Source organism: Saimiri boliviensis, chromosome 13 (genome assembly GCF_048565385.1).
Source record: "Saimiri boliviensis isolate mSaiBol1 chromosome 13, mSaiBol1.pri, whole genome shotgun sequence".
Lineage (NCBI taxonomy): Eukaryota > Metazoa > Chordata > Mammalia > Primates > Cebidae > Saimiri > Saimiri boliviensis.
The window spans coordinates 7,132,487-7,157,966 of NC_133461.1; the positions used below are offsets into that span (position 1 = coordinate 7,132,487).

At 36.5% G+C, this 25,480-nt stretch overlaps 1 protein-coding gene across 6 annotated transcripts in view; it reads left to right on the forward strand.

The window, feature by feature from the left end:
- The window catches only part of NETO1 (neuropilin and tolloid like 1), a 114,244-nt gene that overhangs the window by 60,784 nt on the left and 27,980 nt on the right, over positions 1-25,480 (forward strand). For all 6 annotated transcript variants that reach the window (XR_012513058.1, XR_012513059.1, XM_074383246.1 and 3 more), the window contains exons 5-7: positions 7,303-7,344; positions 7,462-7,589; positions 18,279-18,507. Coding sequence is in view for 4 of the 6 variants with exons in the window: in XM_074383246.1 (XP_074239347.1) it covers positions 7,303-7,344; positions 7,462-7,589; positions 18,279-18,507 (399 nt within the window). In the remaining 2 variants the exon portion in view is untranslated. The remainder of the gene's footprint in view (positions 1-7,302; positions 7,345-7,461; positions 7,590-18,278; positions 18,508-25,480) is intronic.

Sequence of the window (25,480 nt, forward strand, 5' to 3'; positions counted from 1 at the left end):
GTAACTAAGTAGATTTACAAAATATAGCAGCAAACATACTTAATTCTTGCTGTGCTTCCATGCAAGCTCAGTAAACATTCTGAAGTATAAAAATAACATTGTATTGGACAAAAATCAGGTTACTGGGCTTGTATTAAGAAGAACTGAAAATAGCCGGTAAGTGTCCAGTAAAATCACTGACCACAAACTTAGCTAGTCTCTGAGAATGTACATCATTTACGTTCTAACCTTGGAATATTTGAAAACACAAGCGCATACTTTATTAGTCATAGTAATGTTAATGTCATGTCATGTAATATCTGCAAAACTCTTCCATATATTTTTCTAAAAATGAGAGTTCAAAAAGATAAATAGCATTTTAGTATTATTATGAAAATAGTAACCTTTAAATCTCATTAAAGGAACACCCCTGAGCTCAGGGAATAATAATTACAATAACATTTTTAAAAAGTTAGTAATTTCACATTGAAGTGTATTATTTGCTGAGGAAAAGTCTAATCAGGGTCAAGGAAAAAGCTGTCTGTGCTCCACGTACTCATTTATAAAATGAAGCTGAAGGAGTTTTGCATTTCTTGAGGTAGACCATGGAAGAAAGACAGAGTCTGGAAGATTTTTTTTAAGAAGATTGTAAGCACTCAGCCTGTGTGTAAAGTTAACTTTTGTGCCAGAGTTCAGTCCCATGGCCACCTATAATTGCAAGGGAGGCTGGGAAACATAGTCTAGATGTGAGCCTAGAAAGAAAAGGGGAGAGGTTTGTTAAACAGGAGGCTGTTCTCTAAGAGTGTCTAATGTGAGATATTTGCTATGAGAACCTGAAGATTGGAAAAGTGTTAAAGCCCTTGCAAATACAATCAACATAAAATCAAGTTGGTGCTAAGTTACTCTGTTTTTTATAGGAAGAGACCTGTGATAAATTCAGTCCTGAGTATGGTCACTTGTTTTGCCCAAGCACTGTTCTAAGTCCTGGATAGAGAGTGTCAAGAGACACAAAGTCTCTTATAGCACGTTTTTAGCACCAGGGACCAGTTTTGTTGGAGACAGTTTTTCCGTGGGCTGGGGTCGGGATGGTTTCCAGGTGATTGAAGTGTGTTACACTCATGTGCACTTTATTTCTATCATTAGTACATAGTAATAATATGATGAAATAATTATATGACTCACCATCATGTAGAATCACTGGGAGCCCCGAGGCTGTTTCCTGCAGCTAGACGTTCCCATCTGGGGGATATGGGAGACAAGTGACATCAGAAGTGTGTTGCTTATGTCCAGTCTACTCTGTGATCTTGTTTCAGTTACTGTCACTGTGGAAAGCCCTGCTTCACAAAGGATGGAGGAAATGGAAGCAGGCCTTTCAGTGTTTTCTGTGGCAGTCTCTGGATATTCTGTCTTGATTTTAATCCAGAATGTGCAGAGGTTTGAGATTGTCTCAAACATGCTTGTAAGGCCACTGTCATCTGCAGTCTCAAGCACTTGATCCTCTTCTAGCATGGATGAAGTCCGTTCACTTGGCTTATTCACAGATGTTGTCACAAATCCATTCCTTCCCAGTTCCGGGCTCTTTTTGGCTTGGGAAGTAATGTTCAGGCTCTTCTGACAGCTGAGATAGGTGCCCATGCACCAGCAGTGAGAAAGAAGGCCCTGGCCCAGTCTCTGTCAAAATCTCCGCTGTTTGAGAGATGTCAGAAATCCTAATGTTCATGGTCACCCCTGTAATTCCAGTGTGGCTTTGAATGCAGCCACTTTATTTGCTGACTTGAACACAGTTGTAGTTCTCCCTTGAAGTGACAGATTGAGTTTGTTCCGCAGGTTGAATATGTCACACAAGTAAGCAAGCTTTGCAACTTGTTCTGTGTTACTGAAATGTGCTTCCAGGGATGACCATTTTTCTACAAGAACTCTCTGGAGTGGTTCTCTTAACTAAAAAACTCTGGCCAGTGAGCTACCTTTAGAAAGCCATCTCACTTCTGTGTATAAGAGAAGACATGGTGTGCTCTGCCTCCAACTCCTCAGAGCTGCACAAACAGATGAGAGTTAAGGGCATGTACTATAATGTGGTTGATAATTTCAATCACATCCTGAAAACTGTTAAGTACAGGTGACATTTTTTGGCTAGCCAGCATAGAATTTCTATAAGGTAACACAATGCATAGACTCACATTCAGAAGCAGCCTCTTTGACCCAGGTAGGGAAACCAGAAAGCTGGTCCATCATGGCAGCCACTCCATTCGTGTGTATATGGACACAAAATGACTAACTCAGTTTTCTTGATGTGTAGTCATTCAAAGACTTGTAGTTCTGCAGCTGTGACGTTGGTGGGCAATGTAACATATCCTCACGTGCATCCTTCTGAAAAATACATCACACAAAAACAAATATTGTTGCCTCACTGTCAGTAACGGTAGACTTAACCTGGATTGTGTACCTTGGAGACTCGTTAATCCTAACAATTGTTCATCGATATCCTCTGCTATTTCATCAGTTCATCTAGTTATGGTGCTACTGAAAGAGGAACGCATGCTGTCTTTTGAACCATTGGACTGCAGCCTCTCCTAAAAGATCATGACAGATGTCCTTAGCAGCAGGCAGAATCAATCAAGGGCTTCTTAGCTTTAGCTATGAAGTTAGCCACTAAGAATGATGCTCTCAGTGCAGACACATTTCATGAAGTGGTAGTCTTCAGCAATTTCTTCTGTTCATTATGTTTACTTTTTTTTTTTCTTTTGGAAAACTCTAAAGCCGTGTCTTTTAATGCAGGGTGCTTGGTCACCATGTGGCAAAGCAGTTTTGAAAGTTTTCGTGGCCTCCTTGGATAGCTGATCTCCACACATTGTACAGAGTGGTCTTGGGCAATGTGAACCACCAGTTGCAGTGAACTGGTAATTTAAGTAGGACTCTTGGTATGCTCTTTAAGTGCAGCTTTCCCTTTGTTGGCATTCTTGAGGTCTTCGCTGTCTCATCATTGGGTCTTTCCCCTTTTCAAAGAAGCTCTCTAATGACATTTATTTTTTACTCATTTTGGCTAGGCCTAGCTTGTGGGCTTACCAAAACTGTCACTGAAACAAGTGTGCAGTATGGGAAATAGGCATGGATAGATGCATTAAATAAAAGCATGGATGTGCTGCTGTATGCGGACTAAAATAAGTGAAAAATAATTTTCACTGAAAACCTGCCACCAGATGCAGCAGTACAACTGAAGTATATCAACTCACTTGTCACTATAAAGCCTGCCACCAAATTCAGCTTGTCACTTGCCACTCACTGATAGGGTTTTGATATGCATCTGCAAGCGATTGATTTATTATGACCTCTGTGTAGTCAAACCTCTTTGCTAATAATCTGTATTTGCAGCTGTTCCCCAGGGCTAGCATCACCACCCCAGATTGTCAGGCATTAGATTCTCGTAAAGAGTGTGCAACCTAGATCCCTCAAAGGCACAGTTCACAGTTGACGCTCCTATGAGAATTTAATGCTGCTGCTGATCTGATGGGGGAGGAGCTCAGGTGGTGATGTGAATGATGGGGAACTGCTGTAAATACAGATGACGCCTTCTTTGCTAGCCTGCCTCTGCTCATCCGCTGTGCAATCCACAGCTGGTTGGGGAACCCAGACTTACAGAGTTTCTTGGTTATGGAGCAGTGGAAGTAGATGGTTAGTGAAAAAAAAAAAAAAATAGACGACCAGGTGCAGTGGCTTACGCCAGTATTCCCAGCACTTTGGGAGGCTGAGGAGGGTGGATCATGAGGTCAAGAGATCCAGGCCATCCTGGCCAATGTGGTGAATGCGTGTCTACTAAAAATACAAAAATTAGCTGGGTGTAGTGGCGTGTGCCTGTAGTCCCAGGTACATAGGAGGCGGAGGCAGGGGAATCGTTTGAACCTGGGAGGCGGAGGTCGCAGTGAGCTGGATTTCGCCACTGCACTCCAGCCTGGCGACAGAAGAAGAATATATACATAAGTAAATAAATAAATAAATAAAAAGACAAATAGTTAAATAATTGTAAATTATAACATAAGGAAAGTAAAATGAGAGACAGTGCTACTTTAGAGAGGATTGTCAAGCAAGGCGTTTCTGAGAATGTAATATTTGAGTCAAAAACCAAAGAATGAGAAGGATCCAGCTCTCCAAAGCCAGGAAGAAGGCATTGCAGAGAGACAAAAGAACAAGTTCCTAGTACAGAGCGTGGGAACAGCCAGGGGTGTCGGAGAAATGGGCTAGTGTGATCAGGGAGGAGAGAGTGGGACCAGCAGCATGGAGCCAGAGATCAGGGCAAGAACTCACAGGGCGTTAAGATCCATTAAGAGTGATGGTTTAACTGTAAGGGCGGTGGAAAACCGGGAGAGTTCCATGATTTTATTTCCATGTGTAATAGCTTAGGTTGCTAAGTAGAGAACAGACTTAGGGATAGAGACAGAGTAGAAGACTGGTTACCAAGTCCAGCTTTATCATGCATCTGCCTGATGATTTATGACCTCACCCACCAGCAACCTTCACCAATCAGACTTTTAATCTTAAACTCAATTTAGGCTGTTTCAAAAAGAGAATATTGTTTATTGGTTTGTTTTTGTGGGTCATATGGCCCATCTATTATTGTGATATTAATACAAATGGAATTGCAAAAACAATTTTTTTCCTAAAGTTTTGGTTTTTAAACTATCAGTGCTATCACTGTTAGTACAAAGACAAAAATAAATTTTCAGTTCCTAGAACTGGCATTTCAACATTGTCTGGCATGAGTTATAAAAATGACAAATATTAGCCTTCAAACCAGAAAACAGAATATCAACTACATTCCACAAAAATTGTAGAAATCGGCACATAAGGCTGAAACATTCTAATCAAAAAGGAGATAATGAGTATTAATTACGACTATAATTAAGCATTATTCTTAGTAGTAAGATGGATACAATGAATAACAAAAATTCTAGATAACAAGTCATCAAAGTTGATGGAAAAATAAGGAAGATATGAGATACCTTCATCAATACCAATGAAACGACTTGATGAAAACAACCAATTTCAGCAATGCTATACAAAACATAGCTTTTATTACCAAATAGGTGTTAAATACATATGTATTGAAATACTAACTACATATCTATTGATTTAGATGAAGAAACAAATTACTAATAGAAGGTATCTTGATCCAAATGATCTATGATGTCTCCCTATTTTAAGTAGAAATTGCTTTCACTTTTTTCTTTTTTCTAAAAATACTTTTTAAATAGATTTTTTAAAACAAAATTTTTTTTATAATCGATTTTTCAAAACAACTTTGCAAAGGAATCTGTATCTTGTTTCAAAATTTATTAGCCATTTTTAATAGCGTCTATAATAAAACAAATCTAAATAGTTCATATGATCAGATTGTAGCCTGGCCAATCCAAGCCTCTCAGTTTCAACAGATCAGTTCATGTTAACTGTTTGGCAAAACAGGAAACAAACAAGACCAACAACAAAATCTTTAATGAAGGTAATCCAACTAACAATCAGCCTGCAGTTACAGGTTTTGCATATCCAGGCACACAGACATAGAAAGAAAGTCACTTAGATACACACATACATACCAGCACCCATGGTCTTAATATCCAGAACTAATCTCTTCCAGGAAGATGCTCCTTTTTATATTGTAGTCCTGAGTTGTTGTTGAGCAGCGTCTCATAAAATATTTCTAGCTCTCAAAGATTTTAACTTACAGATGATACCATGATAGTGAGAACAAATTACATTTCCCAATCATCTTTTAAATTGCATGCCAAATTCCTTTAACATATAGTCATTGATGCCTTCACCCACGCATAAGTCAAAGACAGCTCAACTCAGAGTAACAAAGGCTACAAGTATGCATATTATTTCAAAAAGCAAAAAGCCCAATTTCAGGTAGACAGAAGGAATAGTTCATGAAGTCACCATGATAGCTGTAGTTAGTAACAATATATTCTAGAATCTACTTGAAAATTACCAGAGTGTAGATTTTAAGTGTTCTTAATATGCAAGAAAATGCTGGTTACACGAATTAAGACATGCGAATTAGCATGATTTAGCCATTCAACAATGTACACATATATCAAAACATCACATTGTACACTATAAATGTAAACAATTTTTACTTGTCAAATGGAAAAAAAGGATAAATCTTGCAGAAATACAACTCCAGAATAAGTTACTCTGTAAGTATATGCAATGACTATATATTTATTATGTAATAAGTTTATGTACATAATATATACTTATGTAATAATTAAAATTTTAATTTTTTTAAATAGGAATATATGTATATCAAATAAGATAATACAGTGTCTCAGTGACATCATTAATGACTTCTGGGTCTCCACCTTTCCATTCTGCTCATCATCACAGTTAGCATTTTCAACATTGTAAGTTGGCCGCTTCATGATTTCACAATGTCCGTACAAGCATGACTGCAATGTAAGCCAGAAAAAATGATATACACCTTGTCTGTATTACAAAGAAGACTTTCTCAGAAACCCTCTAAACGACTCATCTTTGTATTTCATTGGCTGCATACCTACCTCAAAATCCATTCCAGAAATGAGAATGAGACCCCCAATTTGCCTTTTAACCATTAGAAAACATCTGAGACCCATAATACAGCAGGCTTCCCCTGAAATACATAAATAAGCAGAGGACAGGTGGCTGAGCCTGGGCTTGATTGTGAGGAAGATGGGGAGAGTGGGTGTTGAGAAGACAAACCAGGAATGCTTTGACAGCTAGCATAGTATGAAATGTTGCAGATAAAGATTTGATGAAAACAGGATTGTTCAGTCAGCCAAAAAAAAAAGGAGTTCTAGGTTTTACATCTTAATTTGTGCTTCAAATATTCTGGTTAAAAATTGTGTTACAACACTTTACAGAATGTTTTGAATCAGGAAAGAGGTTAGTATCTAGAAGACAGGGAAATTGCCCCAAACCTTGAATTACCTATGGATACATTTTACAAAAACGTCTATTCTGTGGTTATGGAGAATAGACAATATAATTAATTTAATTATTCTACTTATGGAGTTATAGGTAATGAGTAAGCTTTTTTATTTGATAGTTAGATGCAAACATGGCATTAGAAACTTCTTTAAATAGTGTTTTTTTATATTGAGAAAAACCTTCTAGTAATACTAAATTAACATTTCAGTCCCAACATCATCATACACTTTTTATTTCACCATTTACTCTCCCCTAATGTGCTTTTTAAGTCAGATTTCTGGATAATTTAATGATATGTAACTCAAAATCACTGTAAGTAATAAATGTGGAATGGGACTAATTGTCTTTTTCTCAATTTTTAAGATCCTGACTTTAAGGACCTTGGAGCTTTGAAACCATTACCAGGTTGGTAAAATAGATATTTAATACTGTTCTGAAGACTTTGTTTCTGCTATGAAATACACTTTTGGTTTATTATTCAAGCTCCGTTTTTGTGTGTTTATTTGGCATTTTGTTATTTAGTGTGTGAGTTTGAGATGGGCGGTCCCGAAGGAATTGTGGAGTCTATACAAATTATGAAGGAAGGCAAAGCTACGGCCAGCGAGGCTGTTGATTGCAAGTGGTACATCCGAGCACCTCCACGGTCCAAGGTCAGTCTTAAGATGAAACGCACAATTGACAGCTGACATGAGAAGCATCTATAATGTGCATTGCTTCGAAGCAACTAGACATGTCTAATCCATTTCCGAGTGCAGTCATCCTAGGCTATGATTTCATTTTGGTTTTTGAAATGTAACTTGTCTTTTGTCCAATCTAAATTTGATGTCATAAATAGAAATCTAGAGAGTGTGTTGAAGAAATCATGTGAAAACCTAGACAAGAGACTTTAAGGTAAGTTGACCTCTCTGAAATATGGATTGAAATGGTATGTGAGATCCATGGCTCTAAGTATAATTACACTTATGCTCTTATTGTCAATATCTGTACTTGGTTTATTTTGTAAACAAAATTATATCTGTAGAAGAAGTTGCCTGGGACCTACAAAATCTTGAACATCTGGCATGTAAAATACAAATGTAGCAAGGGCTGGTAGCAATGGTAAGAGGGCCTGGGAGATCCTGTGCCCATCTGAAGGAGACAGGCATGACTTAGCTGCCCATGAAGCTCGTTGTGATTGCTGCTATGAGAAAATGTGGGTCCAGCATTATTAAGTCCTCCATTATTTCTCATAACTTGCCAGAAATCTAAATTTTATGTTGAGCACCCTGATTTTTGAGGGTTGGTTTTAGTTACAAAAATTAAAAGTATTGGTGGTGCAAAAATTAAAAGTATTGCTGGGGCATGGTGGCTCACGCCTGTAATTCCAGCACTTTGGGAGGCCGAGTCAGACAGATCACGAAGTCAGGAGATCAAGACCATCCTGCCCAACATGGTGAACCCCTGTCTCTATTAAAAATACAAAAATTAGCTGAGTATGATGGCGCACGCCTGTAGTTCTAGCTAGTCGAGAGGCTGAGGCAGGAGAATTGCTTGAACCCAGGAGGTGGAGGTTGCAGTGAGCCAAGATTGTGTCATTCCACTCCAGCCTGCTGACAGAGTGAAACTCAGTCTCAAAAAAATTATATTACTACATGTATTAAACTAAATCTATTGTGGGCTAGATTTGGACTCAGGTCCCCATTTTGGAAACACTTCTATAGAACAACTATGTGGATCCTGTTTATGGAAATATTTTTCAGAATACAGAGGATGAGTCATTTGTGCCAGCAGGTGTCATAGGTCTAAGGTGTTATTTGTTCATTCTCCTGTTTTTGTTTTTATTCCTCAGTTACAAAGTTATAAGCAAAACAGTGGCCTTACTAGATTTGTAGTCATCCATTTATTGAGGTTGAAACTGTGTTATTTATTTAATTGATTTTGTGACTCTATAAAGTCTCAAGCACTCTGCCAGAGACATGGAAAAGCATGCCAGGTCCTGTGCTCAGATGTTTCAGTTTAGTTCTCAGACAAATATGCAACAGAATAATCTCAGCAGTAAGTTTAGGTCATTGTGGTATTCATAAGATACAACAGAGAGAGAAAAGACCCCTTATACCAGATAGGGTAAGTCAAAGGTAGAAGGGTACAGCTGTCAGGATCCTGGTGAATCTTAATGAGAAGTATTGTGCCAGGTAGACAAGGTGAGAAGGTGTTCCAGGCAGAGGAAATAACGTCTATAAAATCATGGAATCACAAGAGAGAAGAGAGCATGCTTTTTCAGGAATTAATATAATTGCATGTGACCAAATGAAAGCATGGATAGGGAGGTGGTGTTGATTCCTTAACCTAAAGTGTTCTCCAAGCCTCTCTAAAGAACTCAGACTTCATTCTGAGTACTTTTGTGATATATGGAAAAAACAAAGCAGAAAAGTGATATGACCAGGTTTGCATTGTAGGAACATTGCTTTTTCCTGCAAAGAAGTGACTGAGGAGTGAACACTGCAAGGAGAAGAGCAAGTGGGAAGCTGTGGCTGTAATCCCAGTGTTGGAAACTAGGCCATGGTGAGCAAACATGAGGGAAATACTAGAGAAAGAGAGGATAGAATTTGGTGACTGGATATTTAGGCCGAGGGAAAAAGAAGAGCCACTTTTTTTTTTTCTTTTTTGAGACTGAGTCTCATTCGTTCTTCCAGGCTGTAGTGCAGTGGCACAGTCTTGGCTCACTGCAACTTCTGCCTCCCGGGTTCAAGCAATTCTCCAGCCTCAGGAATTACAGGTGTCTGCCACCATACCTGGCTAATTTTTTCTTTTTTTTTTTCCATGTTTTTAGTAGAGACGGGGTTTTGCCATCTTGGCCAGGCTAGTCTCGAACTCCTACCTCAGGTGGTCTGCCCTCTTCTGCCTCTCAAAGTGCTAGTATTGCAGGCACGAGTCATCACTCCCAGTGAAGAGCCATTTTTGAGGGCACTGGTCTTTCTTCACTTGATTTTTCCTTGAATATGTCTCCAGAGTTTGCATATGAAATGGAAATGTGGCACCTTGCCTCCAGCTTTCCGTTACAGAGATTCAGAGATCATGCCTGAGCTTCCAGCCTAGTCGCTTGCATTTCTCTTTGCCTCTGAACAAATCTTAGAGAAAGTTAATTGCATTATGAAGAAAGACAGTTATTTTTCTTTTTTTTTTTTTAAGTGAAAATCGATTGCTCACATAAAACCGTAAAAATCCACTACCTGTATAACAAGAGAGCTAGATTGCACTTTATTTTGCTCTTTTCATAAAACGTGGATTCACATGCAAGGGCTATTTATTATTCTTAAACTCTACGAATGAAAGATTTTTAAAGACTTTTTTAAAAATAGGGTGATATGTGCCACACCTTACTGTCATAACTGGTACCTTTGTCACTACAGTCTTAAAAAGAAGGGTTTCATGATAGTGTAAATGCACACCCTTTTCTTCCAGCTGGTAAATAGACTGTCTTTTGTACAATCTCAGAGCAACAATAAACAATGTACCTGTCTGTTATAGAATTTGGCGTTCTGTGACCCGAAGGGGAAGCTGCCTGCAGAGCTGGACAAAGATGGCTCTATTGTAACAGGCTTTCTCTGTTAAATTAAAGGTTAGGGAATAGGAAGTGGCTTTGAATACTGTGGGGAAAAGCAAGAACTGGAGATTACTGCCTTTGTGGACTCTCTCTTTTTATAGAGTTCCTAGCAGCTTATGAGAATAGACTATCAAAGCGCAAGTTATACTTGAAATAGCTCATGGTGAACATTTGAATGACACCTAGTGACTAAACCATATTGCACAAGGAAAGTGCTGAATAGCTTACTTGGGCTCTATTAACAGGTATACGCATTATTTACTGCTTTTCAGGCTTTTGACAAACAGAAAATGTAATATCCGATGTCTCCTTTACTAAAGTATATTAATCTAGATGGTCCCCTTTAATTAGAATGTGATTAATCCAGATTTTTTAGAATTTGGAAAACCAGAGGCAGAAAGAAACTTGTTACTGACTAGATCATTTAAAAGATGAATAAACTGAGTCAAGATAATGAAATTCAATATGAGTTAACAAAGAAATGTAGACATATGCCTCTCTGAGCAAATATTATGAGGTCTAATTCAGATTCTGGTCTGGAAAACAGCCATCAGAATGAAATGATGGGAGGCAGAATCATGGTAACTATTAATTTCATGAAGGCTGGACCAGATTTATCTCCAGCTATCCAGTGCCAAGCACAATGTCTGTTAATTAATTAAAATTCATGAAATAAATAGATTATTTCTAACAGAAAGGAGATGGTAGCAATCTTCAAACATTTGAGGAACTGTCACATGAAACAGGAATAACACTTAATCTGCAGGAGTAAGGCCTTTAAGTACTGCAGTTTATTTGAACATTTGAAACTAGAGAAACAGCTTTTAATGTAACACAGAGAATAACCTTTTATTTTAATAACAAAGATTGAATGAGATTTTACAGGAGGAATCCAAGCAAAGTCTGGCAGAGATTTTGTATAACAGCTAAAAGTCAAGTAATATGTTGGCACAGATAACATGAAAGTCCTCTGAAAACCAAAATTTAATGAATCTATGATAAGTGACTTGCCCATGTTTGGCTATTTAGCAACAGAGCTCGAGAAAGATTAGCATCTCCCAATTCCTGGTCCCGTTTGCTCTCACAAAACCACATTCTTTGAGGAAATGATCACAGTTTTTAAAAATTAATTTTAAAATCTTTAAAAAAGTTTATTAAAATTGACCAATAGTACTTGTTTATATGTATCGAGTATGGCATGATGTTTCCATTATGGAATGACTAAACCAAGCTAATTAACAAATCTGTCAATTCATATTTTTATTATTTGCTAGGACAGGATAAGGGACAGAGTCAAAAGATGTATGAAAATACGTACATGAAGGTAATTCAATGTTGAATGCTTTGGGATAATAAAACTCTAGCTTCTACTGTTTGCCCATCATTTCATACTTAAAGTTGGCTCTTAATTTGTTGTTAACTAATTCAAAAATATTTTTGTTCAAATTAAAATAAAAATATAAAAATTTGACAAAAATAAGTCTTTTATAGTAAAGTTGTGATAAAAGTGTTAAAGTTATTTATATGATAAACATAAATTTTCAGCTACAATTCTTGGGATTGTGAATATGATAAATTTGCCTATGTGATTAAGGTTACCAGTCAGATGACTTTGAATTAATAAAAAGATAGATTATCCAGATGATCCTAATCTAATCACATGAGCCCTTTAAAAGCAGAGCAGATTCTTTGGATGTGTACGAAAAGGGGAAGTAAGAGAATCAGGGGACTAAGAAATGTGTTCTGGGAGTGAGGGTGACCCCAGTAAGCAGTCTTCCCGAAAATGGAGACCTTTGTCCTAGAACTGTGGAAAACTGGATTTTCAGCCTCATCTGCCCTCACCAAAGAACACAGTACTTTTACCCTACAGGACTATTAATAGTAGATGGTAATCGGGTGTTATTTAAAGCTACTAAAATTGTGGTGATTTGTATGGAACAATAGAATATTAAAGCAATAAACCAAGTGTAATAACTTTAATTGATTACAAAGAGAAGCATTAAGGTTTCTGAAGTTTGAGTCTGCTTTTATCTCCAAAAAGTGAGAATAAAATTTGGAAAACAAAGTAAACATTTTAAATAGCTAACTACCCAAAAATTGTTCAGTTTATTTTTTTTTTAAATAAATGTCAATTTTTTACTTTCATATTTTAGACAGCTACTCAGGTGGACTTGTTTTTATGGGCCAGAAAATCATTTTTTGTTATATCAGGAATTGGTTGTGCTGTGGACATGCGTGTGTGGGTGTGTGTTTGTGTGTGTGTGTGTGCTTGCGCATGCCTGTGTGTCTGTGTGTGTGTTATTTCATAAAGCATTAAGATGTTCTGGTTCCTTCTCCAAACTGATACCCTCCAAATGGAATATTCTACATGAATTTATAAACCTGACATGTCTGGTCAATAATATAGAAATTGTGAAGTTCTTGGCTACACATTTTATAGAATATGATTTTATTTACGAAAGTGTATAGTCCTATTGAAACCATGTACAGCATTTCTCAGACTGTGACATATTTAATTTTTACTTATTATGGAGAAAACTGTTCTGGCAAGTCTTAAATAATTGCCCCAAATAATGTGTATTTTCTATATATCATTTTGATATGAGGGGAGGGACCTGGTTGAGCAGTTGGTATTAAATTTTGTTTGTGAATATATTACTTAGTAAATTGTTAGCTAGATTTATTTGCTTTGCATATAAAAGGGGTTCTGCTTTCCATGTTATTTGAAAAACAGATATTACTAGAAATTATTTATGTGTTTTGAAGTTTTCCATGTCCTGGTCACTAAATTATCTTGTCAGCCCCAACTCTTTATGATAGATTAAAAAGAATGCATCAAAGTGATTTACTGAGAAGCAATGATAATGTTTTACTAGAGTTATATATTACCGTTTATCATTTTCTCTTTTTTCAGTAAGTGACTAGAGAGCTTTCTGTAGTTTGCTACATTAAATAATTCTTACTGTTAGTATTATTATGGTACGAGATTTAAGCTAATGAGACAGTCATTCAAATCATAATATATAGAGAGATATTGTATGACATTAGTTACTAGAGTTAGTATGGGAAAGCTTGATCACCTTTTCTGGCTAATGGAATTTGGCTTTTGTACTGACAGCTCTGGACCCAGTAAAGTATATTTTCTTTTTCTATATGATAAAAAATCATTGCAGTCACTAGATCTTAGGTGAGTATTACTGAATGCTTCAGAAGTAATTACTTAGGATCTAATGACTGCAATGATTAATTTACTCTCTAAATAGTGTTCTATTTAATAAGAATGTCCTTTAAATATAGAAGATACTTAGGTAACAGTGATTACACTTCACGTACAAATGCAAGTCCATCATCTCATATGGAAAAAAATGGAACTGTTAAATGAAAAAAAATAGGGCAGTATGCAAATTGACTTCATAACTATAACAGTATTCTTATATAAAAATTCCTATTTTTAAAGAATTTTAAACAGCCATTTATTTCTGAGGGACACATTTATTTTCTATAAACTTAATTTATATCTTGATAGTCAACATCTTTTCTAACTCATTTAGGAAACAGGAATAGTTTTGCTCTGCTTTCTTATTTGATTACTCATTTTGTTTTAGTTTGTTTTCTTTAAGATTATAACATTCTTTCTGGGCTATAAGTCTGTGAGCATTTAAGAACATTACATAAGGCTGGATAATGTATTGAGTATCCAAGTGTTAGGCAGATCTGACTTTAGTACCAGTCCATTATTTAAATGATATTACTGAATCACTTTAAGAAAGTTACTTAATTTTTATAAACTTCAGTTCTCTTCTTCTTAAATGATTTTAACAAGTATCTATTGTTTTTGAGAGATTTGAAATAATGTGTTAGCAGTGTCTTAAGCTATGGTCGGTAAAACACACAAATTGTCTTTTCCTAACAGTCAATTAGTCCTTTGAGGTGTGTTTCTACATGCAGTGTTAAACATTTTTTTTATTGTACTTTAGGTTCTGGGGTACATGTGCAGATCGTGCAGGATTGTTGCATAGGCACATACATGGCAATGTGGTTTGCTGCCTCCACCCCCTTCACCTATATGTGGAATTTCTCCCAATGTTTTGTTGAAACACACTGAGCCAATGAAACATTTCAACCTGAAAATATCAAGTGGTCAAGTAGGTTTTTGAGTTAGCCAAACAATCATTTAAATATTTTTCATTCTGTGGGCTTAGTACTTGGTTTCTATAGCTTTGCAAGGATATTGGGAGAGAGGCATCATTTTATATTACAGACCCTAATATGTGTTCTCCCGCTTGGGGTAATGTTTATTTGCAATTAAAATTTCATATTTTTTGAGAGCTGATAAACTTGTTTAATTTATTGCATAGTATTTTAGAGTATAAATATATATTTGACTTCTTGTTCCATTTAACGAATTTGTATAATACATAGATTTTAGCTTTTATTTTTATGGTGTTTTCAGCTTGTTTACTTTTAGTCAAAACCGAGCAATGTGACCTAGTGAAAAGAACCTTAAAACTAGAGTTTAAAATTTAACCTTTTTTTAAAGATTAATTCACATTAATTCACTTATGATCCTGGACCAAGTTATTTCTTTTTCTTCTTTACTCCAGCTTTCAATAAAGATCATCTGAAAAAAATTTTCTTTTAAAAAAAGTCTTGTTGACATTTAAAAAACAAATGAGTTAGTGTAAATTTGGAAGTTTAACATTTTTAGATGCATATATACCTTCTTAAACTGGATATTTCTAAAGTACTCTGAATAATTTTAGAAATGTAATATTGTGTTGGGAGGAGGAATCACAGATGGACTGCATGAGTAATATCTGAGTTTTTGATAAAATACAGCAATAACCTGGGCTTACAGAAAATGAAGGCTTCATTGGGGCATATGTCTCTCATCAGGCTGTAGCAATGACAGGTAATTTAAATCAGTGTCAAAGTATTTGGAAATTTTAGAATGGCTTCCAACTACAATGCTACAAATTGCTCGTATATGAAAATGTGTACTACCACACAAAGTATCCTACAACTCAAATGCTTTCCACTATGGTTCAATTTTATTCCTTTGTCCATATTTCTCTAATTCATTTTGTTCTTTCTCATCAAATTATGTCTGGATTTCCTCATTTAGAACTTCACATTTTATTTTCAGCATCTTACAAATCTGCAACATTCTGTCTTATCCTTTTATGTCATAAGTTAGATCTATATTATATTTTGTTTTGAGAATTATTGCATGTAATTTCCTCTGTATATAACAAAATAAGACTTTTATGTAATTATTATTTATAACATGTAAATGTATGTCATATAGGTTTCCAATAAATATTTCATAAATGCTGAACAAATGAAGTCAATAAAAAAATGAAGCGACCAGTTAATTAATCATCCACAAATATTTCTGAAGCATTTACTATGTGTAAAATATGTGTTAATGCTTAGAATACAAAAATACATATCACTGCTTCAGCTTTTTAGGAACATAGGTTTATTAGAAGGGTCATATAACCTGTAACTATAGCTTTAATATTTTCAAAATCAGATGGGCGTGGTGGCTCATGCCTGTATCTCAGCACTTTGGGAGGCCAAGGCAGGCAGATCACAAGGTGAGGAGTTCCAGACCAGATTGGCCAATATGGTGAAACTGTGTCTCTACTAAAAATAAAAAACAAGAAATTAGCCAGGTGTGGCGTCTGGCACCTGTAGTCCCCGCTACTTGTGAGATGAGGCAGGAGAATCCCTTGAATGCAGGAGGCAGAGGTTGCAGTGAGCCGAGATTGTGCCACTGCACTCCAGCCTGGGTGACAGAGCAAGACTCTGTCTCAGGAAAAAAAAAAAAAAAGTTCAAAATAACATAGAGGCTATAGAGATTGGGGAGTGGGAGCAGTGAAAACCTTTCACTGGACATAAAACAGTTGAACTAACTCTTGACAAATTAGGACAAAAGTTCCTAGACAGAAGATAGAGAATAAAGCTAATGTCATGTTCATAAAGGGTAACGCTTTTGAAAACAATTATAGTGTTGGCAAATAAGGAAGATGTAAATTTGCTAGTTGATGTTTTTAGTCTTCATATATATATATATATACATATATATATATATATATACACCAGTTACAAATTTTAGCTAAAATATTGTGATTATTAGATTTCTTTCTTAGAAATATAACTTTGGCAGCAGTAAACTAGTTTTTATTAGCGTAAACTTTGGGGGTGGGAGGAGAATCTGTATCTTGCAACCATCCAAGCTGGTCAGCAGACTGTTGAAATATTATAGATGTGTGAATGAAAATGGAAAACAACTAGTTTAAAGGTGAAATTGTCAGGAACTGGTGCCCCTTTGAGTAAGAACATTGAGGCCAAGAAATACATTTTCACTCATTTAAATAGTGAAATTATAAAATTTAGGGTAGACATACTGGATCTGGAAGAAATTGTTTTATGAGTTTCACATTTTATGAAATAAGAAAAAAATTAATACAGAATGATGAAAGAGATGGATGTTTGACGGAATGCCATGTCTTTAGTTTATGTTCATGCTAAATTAAGAGCTGTGCATTTAAGAGGAAATAGCATATAGGCATCCATATTAAAAGACAATGTAATCTGGATGCATGATGTGTCTTCATTAGGAAACCATTCTAGGTAGCCATCTCACAGTGCATGGGTCCTTTTGCTATATATAATTTCCACTCTTTGACGTTGTATCTTAGTGTTATGGCTTAATTGACACACATTTTCAGCACTGGCCATCACTCTTTTTTTGTTCACCGTTGATACCCACAGTGCCTTGAATAGTGTCTGCAACAATCACCGGCCAACCTGTGGATGTCACTGAATTGATGGATGCATGAGCAAATGATTTCTTTATAGACTTGTATTTGGTTGAATGAATTACATGTGGTTTTCATTGCACATTAGTAAAGAGTCAAATGATGTCTGTTGATTGAAAAGTAGTACACCTAAGGCAGCATAACATTGTGAAAGAATTGTGGACTAGGAAGTTAGAGGATCCTCACCTTTAATTTTCAATTTATACCATCTGAGTTTCTTCATCTGAATATGACAATAAAATGGACTACTTTATAGAGTTGTTGGAAGTATTACAAAATAACATACAAAGCAGGTTGCACAGTACTTTTTACCTGTTAAATCTTTATTTATATTTATGTAACTTGGCTAAATGGCTTGTCTATGTGTGGCATGAATGGTCAGAGACTAGCTTGGCCCTTTTTATAACAAAGTTATACATCACCTCAAAAATGAAGCAGTGTATTTATGTTAAATAATTTAGTTAAATAAATCAGAGGCTGTCTTTCAGTATCATTTTTGCTTTTCTTTGGTATTAATAAAAATTGTGTATTTTTGTACATTTTTGGAAGTAAAAAGAAGCCATGGAACAGAAATGTATCAGGAATATTTGAAATACATTTTGCTAATCAAAAAAAAAGTGCATAAGCAGGGAAAACTAATAAATGATTTCAAGAAAGTTATGAGAAAACATAAAGCTCATTTGGATAAAAATACTCAGCTCTAGAAAACGGTGCATTTAAATAAAGAAAGGATAATAGCATTTGAAGAAATATGAAACCCAAATTTGTTCTTATTGTACATCTCCCTTCTATTCACAAGGAAAAAAATAATAAGATTGATTGCAATCAAGATTGTCTTGTGAGGCTGAAAAAGAGAAAAGAAGTTCTGGTACTTACTGATGTACATTCACATTTTGATATGGGGAAATTATTTTATTTTTGTTTTATAGATTTACTTGCGATTCTTGGACTATGAGATGCAGAATTCAAATGAATGCAAGAGAAATTTTGTGGCTGTGTATGATGGAAGCAGTTCCGTGGAGGATTTGAAAGCTAAGTTCTGTAGCACTGTGGCTAATGATGTCATGCTACGCACAGGTCTTGGGGTGATCCGCATGTGGGCAGATGAGGGCAGTCGAAACAGCCGATTTCAGATGCTCTTCACATCCTTTCAAGAACGTAAGATTCTCTGCACTTGACTGTTTGTCCTTCATATCTGCCGTATAATGCCAGTTTCACAAGCTGTTAATAGTGTTTTCTTCACACAGTTTGAGCACAGCAGGCTATTCTCTAATACGCATTGTTTAAACCACTAAGATTCCCTTTTCTCATTTTGATCTATTGATGCGAGAGAGTTACATATTACATTTTGCTTACTAATTTCAACGTATTCATCATAGCCTTAAGGTAGTTCACACTATTCAGCTGGGAAATGATGAATTTTGTTTGTCTTTGGTTTAGCTCTTAGGAAGCATGTGGAACTCATGCAGCAGCTTCTGATGAAGTTTGGGTTTAAATCTTTAAAAAAAAAACTGCATAAAAATATTTGGTAGGTTCTTTTTAGTAAGCTTCTCTTACAGTCCCATTCATTTCAAGTAGATTTGTGACTTCAGAGTTCCAGTTAAAGTACGTATGGAGAGAGAATTGCTTTGGTGGATAGTAAATAGGAAAAGTTTCCGAAAATATTTAAAACAGTGCAATCGGTGATATCCAGAGTCAAGTGCAAATCACAGAAACTTTAGAAAATTATATTCTAATAAATAATGAGTCATATTAACAGATATATTTTGAATATTTGTTAGAAACTGAGTATTTCATGTGTTACAAATGTATGTGAATAAAAAAGAATTCTGAGAAATTTAGCTTTAAGAAATAAATGCCTTGTGACAGAAACATTCGTGTGGCCAACACACATATAAAAATGTTTAACATCACTAATTATTAGAGAAATCCAAGTCAAAACCACAATGAGAAAACATCTCACACCAGTCAGAATACCTGTTAGTGAAAGTCAAATAATAACAGATGCTGGTGAGGTTGAGGAAAAAAGGGGAAGACTTATGTACTGCAAGCAGTTTGGCAGTTTTTAGAGAACCTAAAACAGAATCATCATTGGACCCAACAATCCCAATACTGAGTATAAATTGTTCTGCCGTAAAGACACGTGCATGTGTGTGTTCATCACAGCACTGTTCCCAAATTATTCCCATAGCAAAGGAATGGAATGAAATGAGATGCCGATCCATGTTAGACTGCACAAAGAAAATGTGATACATATATACTGTGGAATACTATGTAGCCATAGGAAAAAAATGATATCATGTACTTTTCAGCAACATGGATGGATCTGGAGGCCATTATCCTTAGCAGTCTAATATAGTAACAGAAAATTAAGTACCACATGTTCTCACCTATAAATGAGAGCTAAACATTGAGTCCATGTGGAGACAAAGAAGGGAACAACAGGCTCCAGAACCTACTTGAGAGTGGAGGTTGGGAAAAGGGTGAGGATCATAGTATTTCTATTGGGTACTATGCTTATTACATGGATGATGAAATGATTTTTAGACCAAACTACCATGACACACATTTTACCTATGTAATAAATCTGCACATGTACCCCGAACCTGAAGTAAAAGTTAAAAAAAAAAACTTTAAATGAAAAGAAATAAGTACCTTGCATTTCACAAATAGTTGTTTTTTAGTGATTAGAAAACACAATACACTATTTTTGAAATTTCAATGATTTCTCTTATTTTCAGCAGCAGAGCAGCCAATGCTCTTTTAAATGCATAAATGTTAAATGTGTTAGACAGTTATTTTGTATAACAAATAAATAGTTTTGGCTTTAAATTCCCTTTTAATTACCTAGTTGGGGAATTTTAAGACACCAGAAATGCTAAATGTTACTCAGGCTTTCTAAGTCTTGACACCATCTTCCAGTGTATCAAATCTCTCTCTCAGCTTTATGTTGGATTTAAACAGTATGCTGCTATGTCTTTGGTTCAGTGGTTGATTAAAATGTTAGAGGTACTGCATTCTTATCTCAGCAAAATATTTGAACGAAATGTTTTCACTGTATTGACAAGCATATGAAACTCAGGCTACAAGACAACACCTTTGGTTGTTGAATACTCTACCAACTTCAATGAATTACTCCTTCAGTGAGGGTATCTCAGGGTTCTGTATTTATTCAGTATTCTTATCAGTCTTGGGTAATAACATACTGAGAACTCGTATGTAATTTAAATGGCAAAACTATGGAAGGGAAAGCTAATTTATTAAATGATATAGTCAAGACTTCTAAAAAATAACAAAAATCTGCAATTTTTATCAAAAGTATACCATAAAATTTAATAGAGATATATGAAAAAAATCATATTTCAAAAATCCGCAGCATAGAGGAACCTCTGACTCATAGGACTTTCTTGTAGTCTTATTTCAAACTCAACGTGAGTCAATACTTTATGACTGACAAAATAATCTTAAATGGTATTAGCCTATATTAAAGTTAGTAGAGTAACAATGGAAAAAAGATTTAACTTCATGGGAAGCTGCACCAATCAAAATGCAAAAGGCATAGTCTGTTTTTTCCTGACTGTTATTAATGAGGAGATGGATCACCTAGAGGAGGCTGACAAAGATTTAATGCCAAATATGAAGAAACGCTTACTTTAGAATTTGTTGTTGTTCAAAATGTGATAACTACCTCAGACCTATGTCTCATGGTAAATCTCAAAGATGAGATTTATGTTTAAAAGGTATAGGGAAACTTTTGAGTGCAGTTTAGGGGGGAAATATTTATCTTATGAGTTGTGATATTCAAAATTTGAATAGATACCTATGAAGGATATGAAATATGGATATATGGGTGATTGGATCTCAAATGTATTATGAACTGGCATGAACGGTATAGGGGAAACATTTATGTAAGATAGGTGAAAAGACTGGCTAACATCAAAGATCCCTTTCACCTATCAAGATGGATTAAGTTATATGAGCCTTTAAAAATCTGCATAGATAAGAAATGGTGAACTGTGTATATGGTGCATATATTATTATACATATGTCTATTTGAGATGATCAAATATAGAGTTTCAATGCATGTGATGAAATTATCTCTGGAAGTCATTGAAGTGGGTTGACTTTTCAATGAGTAATCCAAAAGACACAGGGTGTTCTTCCTACAGAGGCACCCAGCCCACTATGTTCTTGCACACTGGACAAATGATCACACTCTTCAAATGATGAGTATTACAACGACATTCTCTGTGATCATCTCATAAATTTGAGTAAGTTTCCACTGAAACAGGTTTATCCTTGATGTCATGTTACCTTCTATGTTGGTCTGAATGGTTGTGTGACACCCCTTCAAAAATTCATATTTAAAAATTCTGTTGCCAAGATGAGGGTATAAGGAGGTGGGGCATTTGGGAGGTGATTAGCTCATAAGGAGAGCTCTCATCTTAGGAGTTATTCCTCTAATAATAAAGAAGGCCAGAGAGCAGCCTTGCCCTTTACAGGTGAGAACACAGCTAGAGAGTTTCATCCATGAACCTGGAGATGGGCCCTAACCAGACACCAAATCTACTGGCACCTGACCTTGGACTTCTAAAATCTAGAACTGGGAGAAACGAAATCCGGTTTTTTATAATCCCCTAATTGATTGTAGTTTGCCATAGTAACCCAAACAGACTAAGACATTGCAGGTGTGTATTTGTCATAATGTTTTACTTTTACTGCATTGACTAAAATTGTGCAGAATTCTACCATTATTTATACCTAATATCAAAGTCACCCTGGGATGAAGTATGTGGGTATAGACTGTACTCACTGAAGTGAAAGTATTCCAGATAAGAGATGAAGACTTCGAAACAATAAAAAGTGGACTTCAATCAGTGCTACTGCTTGGAAATGGGTGGGTGAGAATCATTTTAAGAGGAAGCACAGAGACTTTGTTTAGGGAGTGGTCAAGTTCCTCAGATGGTATTGCCTTATTCAAATAGTAGTGGCTGAGAGAGACTTACATTTTTGTTCTGGCAGATGATTTTGGTACTTGTAGATGGTGATAGTTACACAAACTATTTATGTATATTTTATATATGGCTAATATATACAATTACATTAATGGAATGTATATTAGTGTACATATAACCTAATATATAATTATATATCTAACATGTAACTTTGTATGTCTAGCATATAATTATGTACATCCAATATATATTTAATGTATATGTGTGTGTATACACACATACATATATATATATATACACATATATATATATATATATATATATATAATTACAGGTATTATCTAATATTTACTCCACTCACACACACACATGCAGTAAAGGTTGGAGATGTAAAATCAGTGATCAACCTTGGTCTTACTCAAGAAATAAAAAGCTACCTGGATATTTTTCCTGGTGCCTACACATAATTATATAATAGTATTCCCAGTTCAGTGGTGAAATGCTTAGCACATGCTAGGGCCTGAATGTTTATGTCCCTTCACAACTAAGAGTTTTGAATTTTTAATGTGGTTTACAAGCCATTTGTCTATAGTATTTTGTTCTAGCAGCCTAAGTGGATATAGACAGAAAATTCACCCTGATATGTGGGGGTGCTGCTATAACAAATACCTCAAAATACGTGGCAATAGCTTTGGAACTGAGTAATGAGGAGAGGCTGGAAGAGCTTCTGGGTGCATGCTAGAAAACATGTTGTCATGAACAGATCATTAAGGATGATCCTGTTCTGGGCTCAGTGGGAGAGGAGGAGAATCTTGTTAGAGAATACCTAAGTTATTTTGAACAGAATGCTTGTAGAACTATAAATAGTAAGGGTCATTTTGATGATCTTTCAAATGGAAATGAGGAATGTGTTTTTAGACAGTGGAGTAAAGGTCATCCTTGTTATAAACTGGTGAAGAATCTGGCAGATTTTTGTGTGTGCTTTTGTGTTTTGTGGAAGGTTTTTGCTTGTGAGGGATGAAATTGGATATTTTGCTGAGAAAATACCTAGGCAAAATATTGAAAGAACGTTTGGCTCCTGACTGCCTGTCCTAGAATCTAAGAAGAAGTAAAATATTTAGAGATGGAATTATTCATCAAAATGGAAGCAGAAATTAAAGATTTGGACTTTTCTCAGCCTATTTGTATTGTAAAGAATGAGAAAACATGCTTACAAGAAAGGACCAAAGATGTGGCCAGGCCGGCACCTGATGAGTGTGGCCTGGCCATCTCGGTGGACGTCAGGACCTGCTGCTGAGGACGGTGGAAAGATGACGCTGAAGGCATGTCAGAGATCACTGCGGCTGCCTCTCGGCTCAGGTCCAGAGGGCCAGAGTCTAAGGGGACCAGAATGAGTTGAGGGACCGCAACCACTGTCCAGCACCACCTCCTGTCTCAAGTTTTTTCCCCTGTAGTTTCTGGCAGCAGTCTTCCTCACTGCATCAAGTGGAGCATGCACATTTTGATCAACAAAGCTGTGATAGCTGCCTTCACCTAGATTTCAAAGGATACTTGGAACCCAGGCAGAGAGTCCCGCACTAACAATGCCAAGCAGAATCGTGGGGTGTGGCCACCCCTGAGGTCAAGACCTTTAGAGCCAAGGACATGTGACTCCAACCTATGAAGACTGTGACTGTTTTCAGAAAAGCAGTTGGGTAGACCTCTACCCCAATGTGTTTAAAGGATAGAGAACTAAGATAAAATATTTCTCCTCCTCCCCTCCCCCCACAACCTACCCCTTTCTCCTCCCATCCTCCTCCTCCTCCTCTTCCTCCTCCTCCTCCTCCTCCTCCTCCTCCTCCTCTCTTTCTCCCTTACTCTTCCTCCCCCTTTCTCCTCCTCCTCCTCCTCCTTTTGGTGGAGTTTCATTCTTGTTGCCCAGGCTGGAGTTCAGTGGTGCTCACTGCAACCTCCCTCTTCCAGGTTCAAGTGATTCTCCTGTCTCAGCCTCCCAAGTAGCTGGGATTACTGGTATGCACCATTATACCCTGCTAACTTCTTTGTATTTAGTAGAGATGGGATTTCACCATGTTGGTCAGGCTGATCTCGAACTCTTGACCTCAGGTGATGTACCTGCCTTGTCCTCGGGATTACAGGCATGAGCTGCGGCTTCTGGCCCAGAAAATTTTTCTTGGGCCTCAGGGTTTTGTGCTTGCTGGAGACCTGCTACTTCTTTCTGATGTCTCCCTTCTGGACTGGGACATCATTGTCCTATGCCTGTCTCATTATTTATTTTAGAAAGATCATAACTCATTTTAATTCACAGATTCACAGCTTAAGAGCAATTTGCCTCAGAATGTATCTAGAGCCTCAGTCATATCTGCTTTAGATGAGATTTTGGATTTAGATTTTTAATTTGACACTGAAACAAGTTAAGACTTTCAGGGCTATTGGGATAAAATGAATATATTTTCCATGTGAGAAGGTCATGGATTTTGCAGAACAGGATAGAATGCTATGGTCTGAAGGTTATGCCACCTCAAAATATATGTGGTGAGATCTGCACCTATACAAGATGATGATACTAGGAGGTTAGACCTCTGTAAAGTGATGACATCATGGAGCAGAGCCCTCTTAAGTGAGATTAGTGCCCTTATAAGTGAGGCCTGAGGGAAACCCTTCACCTCTTCTGCCATGTGAGATTCTAAGGTAGTTGTCTATGAAGAATCAAACCCTCCCAGCTTCCACATCTGCTGATGCCACTTAATCGTAAACTCCTCAATCTCCAAAACCATGAAAAGTACGTTTCTGGTTGTTCATAAGCTACTTCCTTTATGACTTTTTTTTTTTTTTTTTTTTTTTTGAGACTGAGTTTCAGTCTTGTTGCCCAGGCTTCAGTGCAATGATGAAATCTCAGCTCACTGCAACCTCCACCTCCCAGGTTCAAGTGATTCTCCTGCCTCAGCCTCCCAAGTAGCTGGGATTACAGGCATATGTCACCACACCTGGCTAATTTTGTATTTTTAGTAGAGACGCTGTTTCTCCATGTTGGTCCGGCTGGTTTTGAACTCCCAACCTCAGGTGATCCGCCCACCTCAGCCTCCCAAAGTTCTGGTTTTACAGGCGTGAGCCACTGTGTCTGGACTACGGCATTTTTATAGCAGCACAAATGAACTAAGAGCATGCTGTGCTTTGGT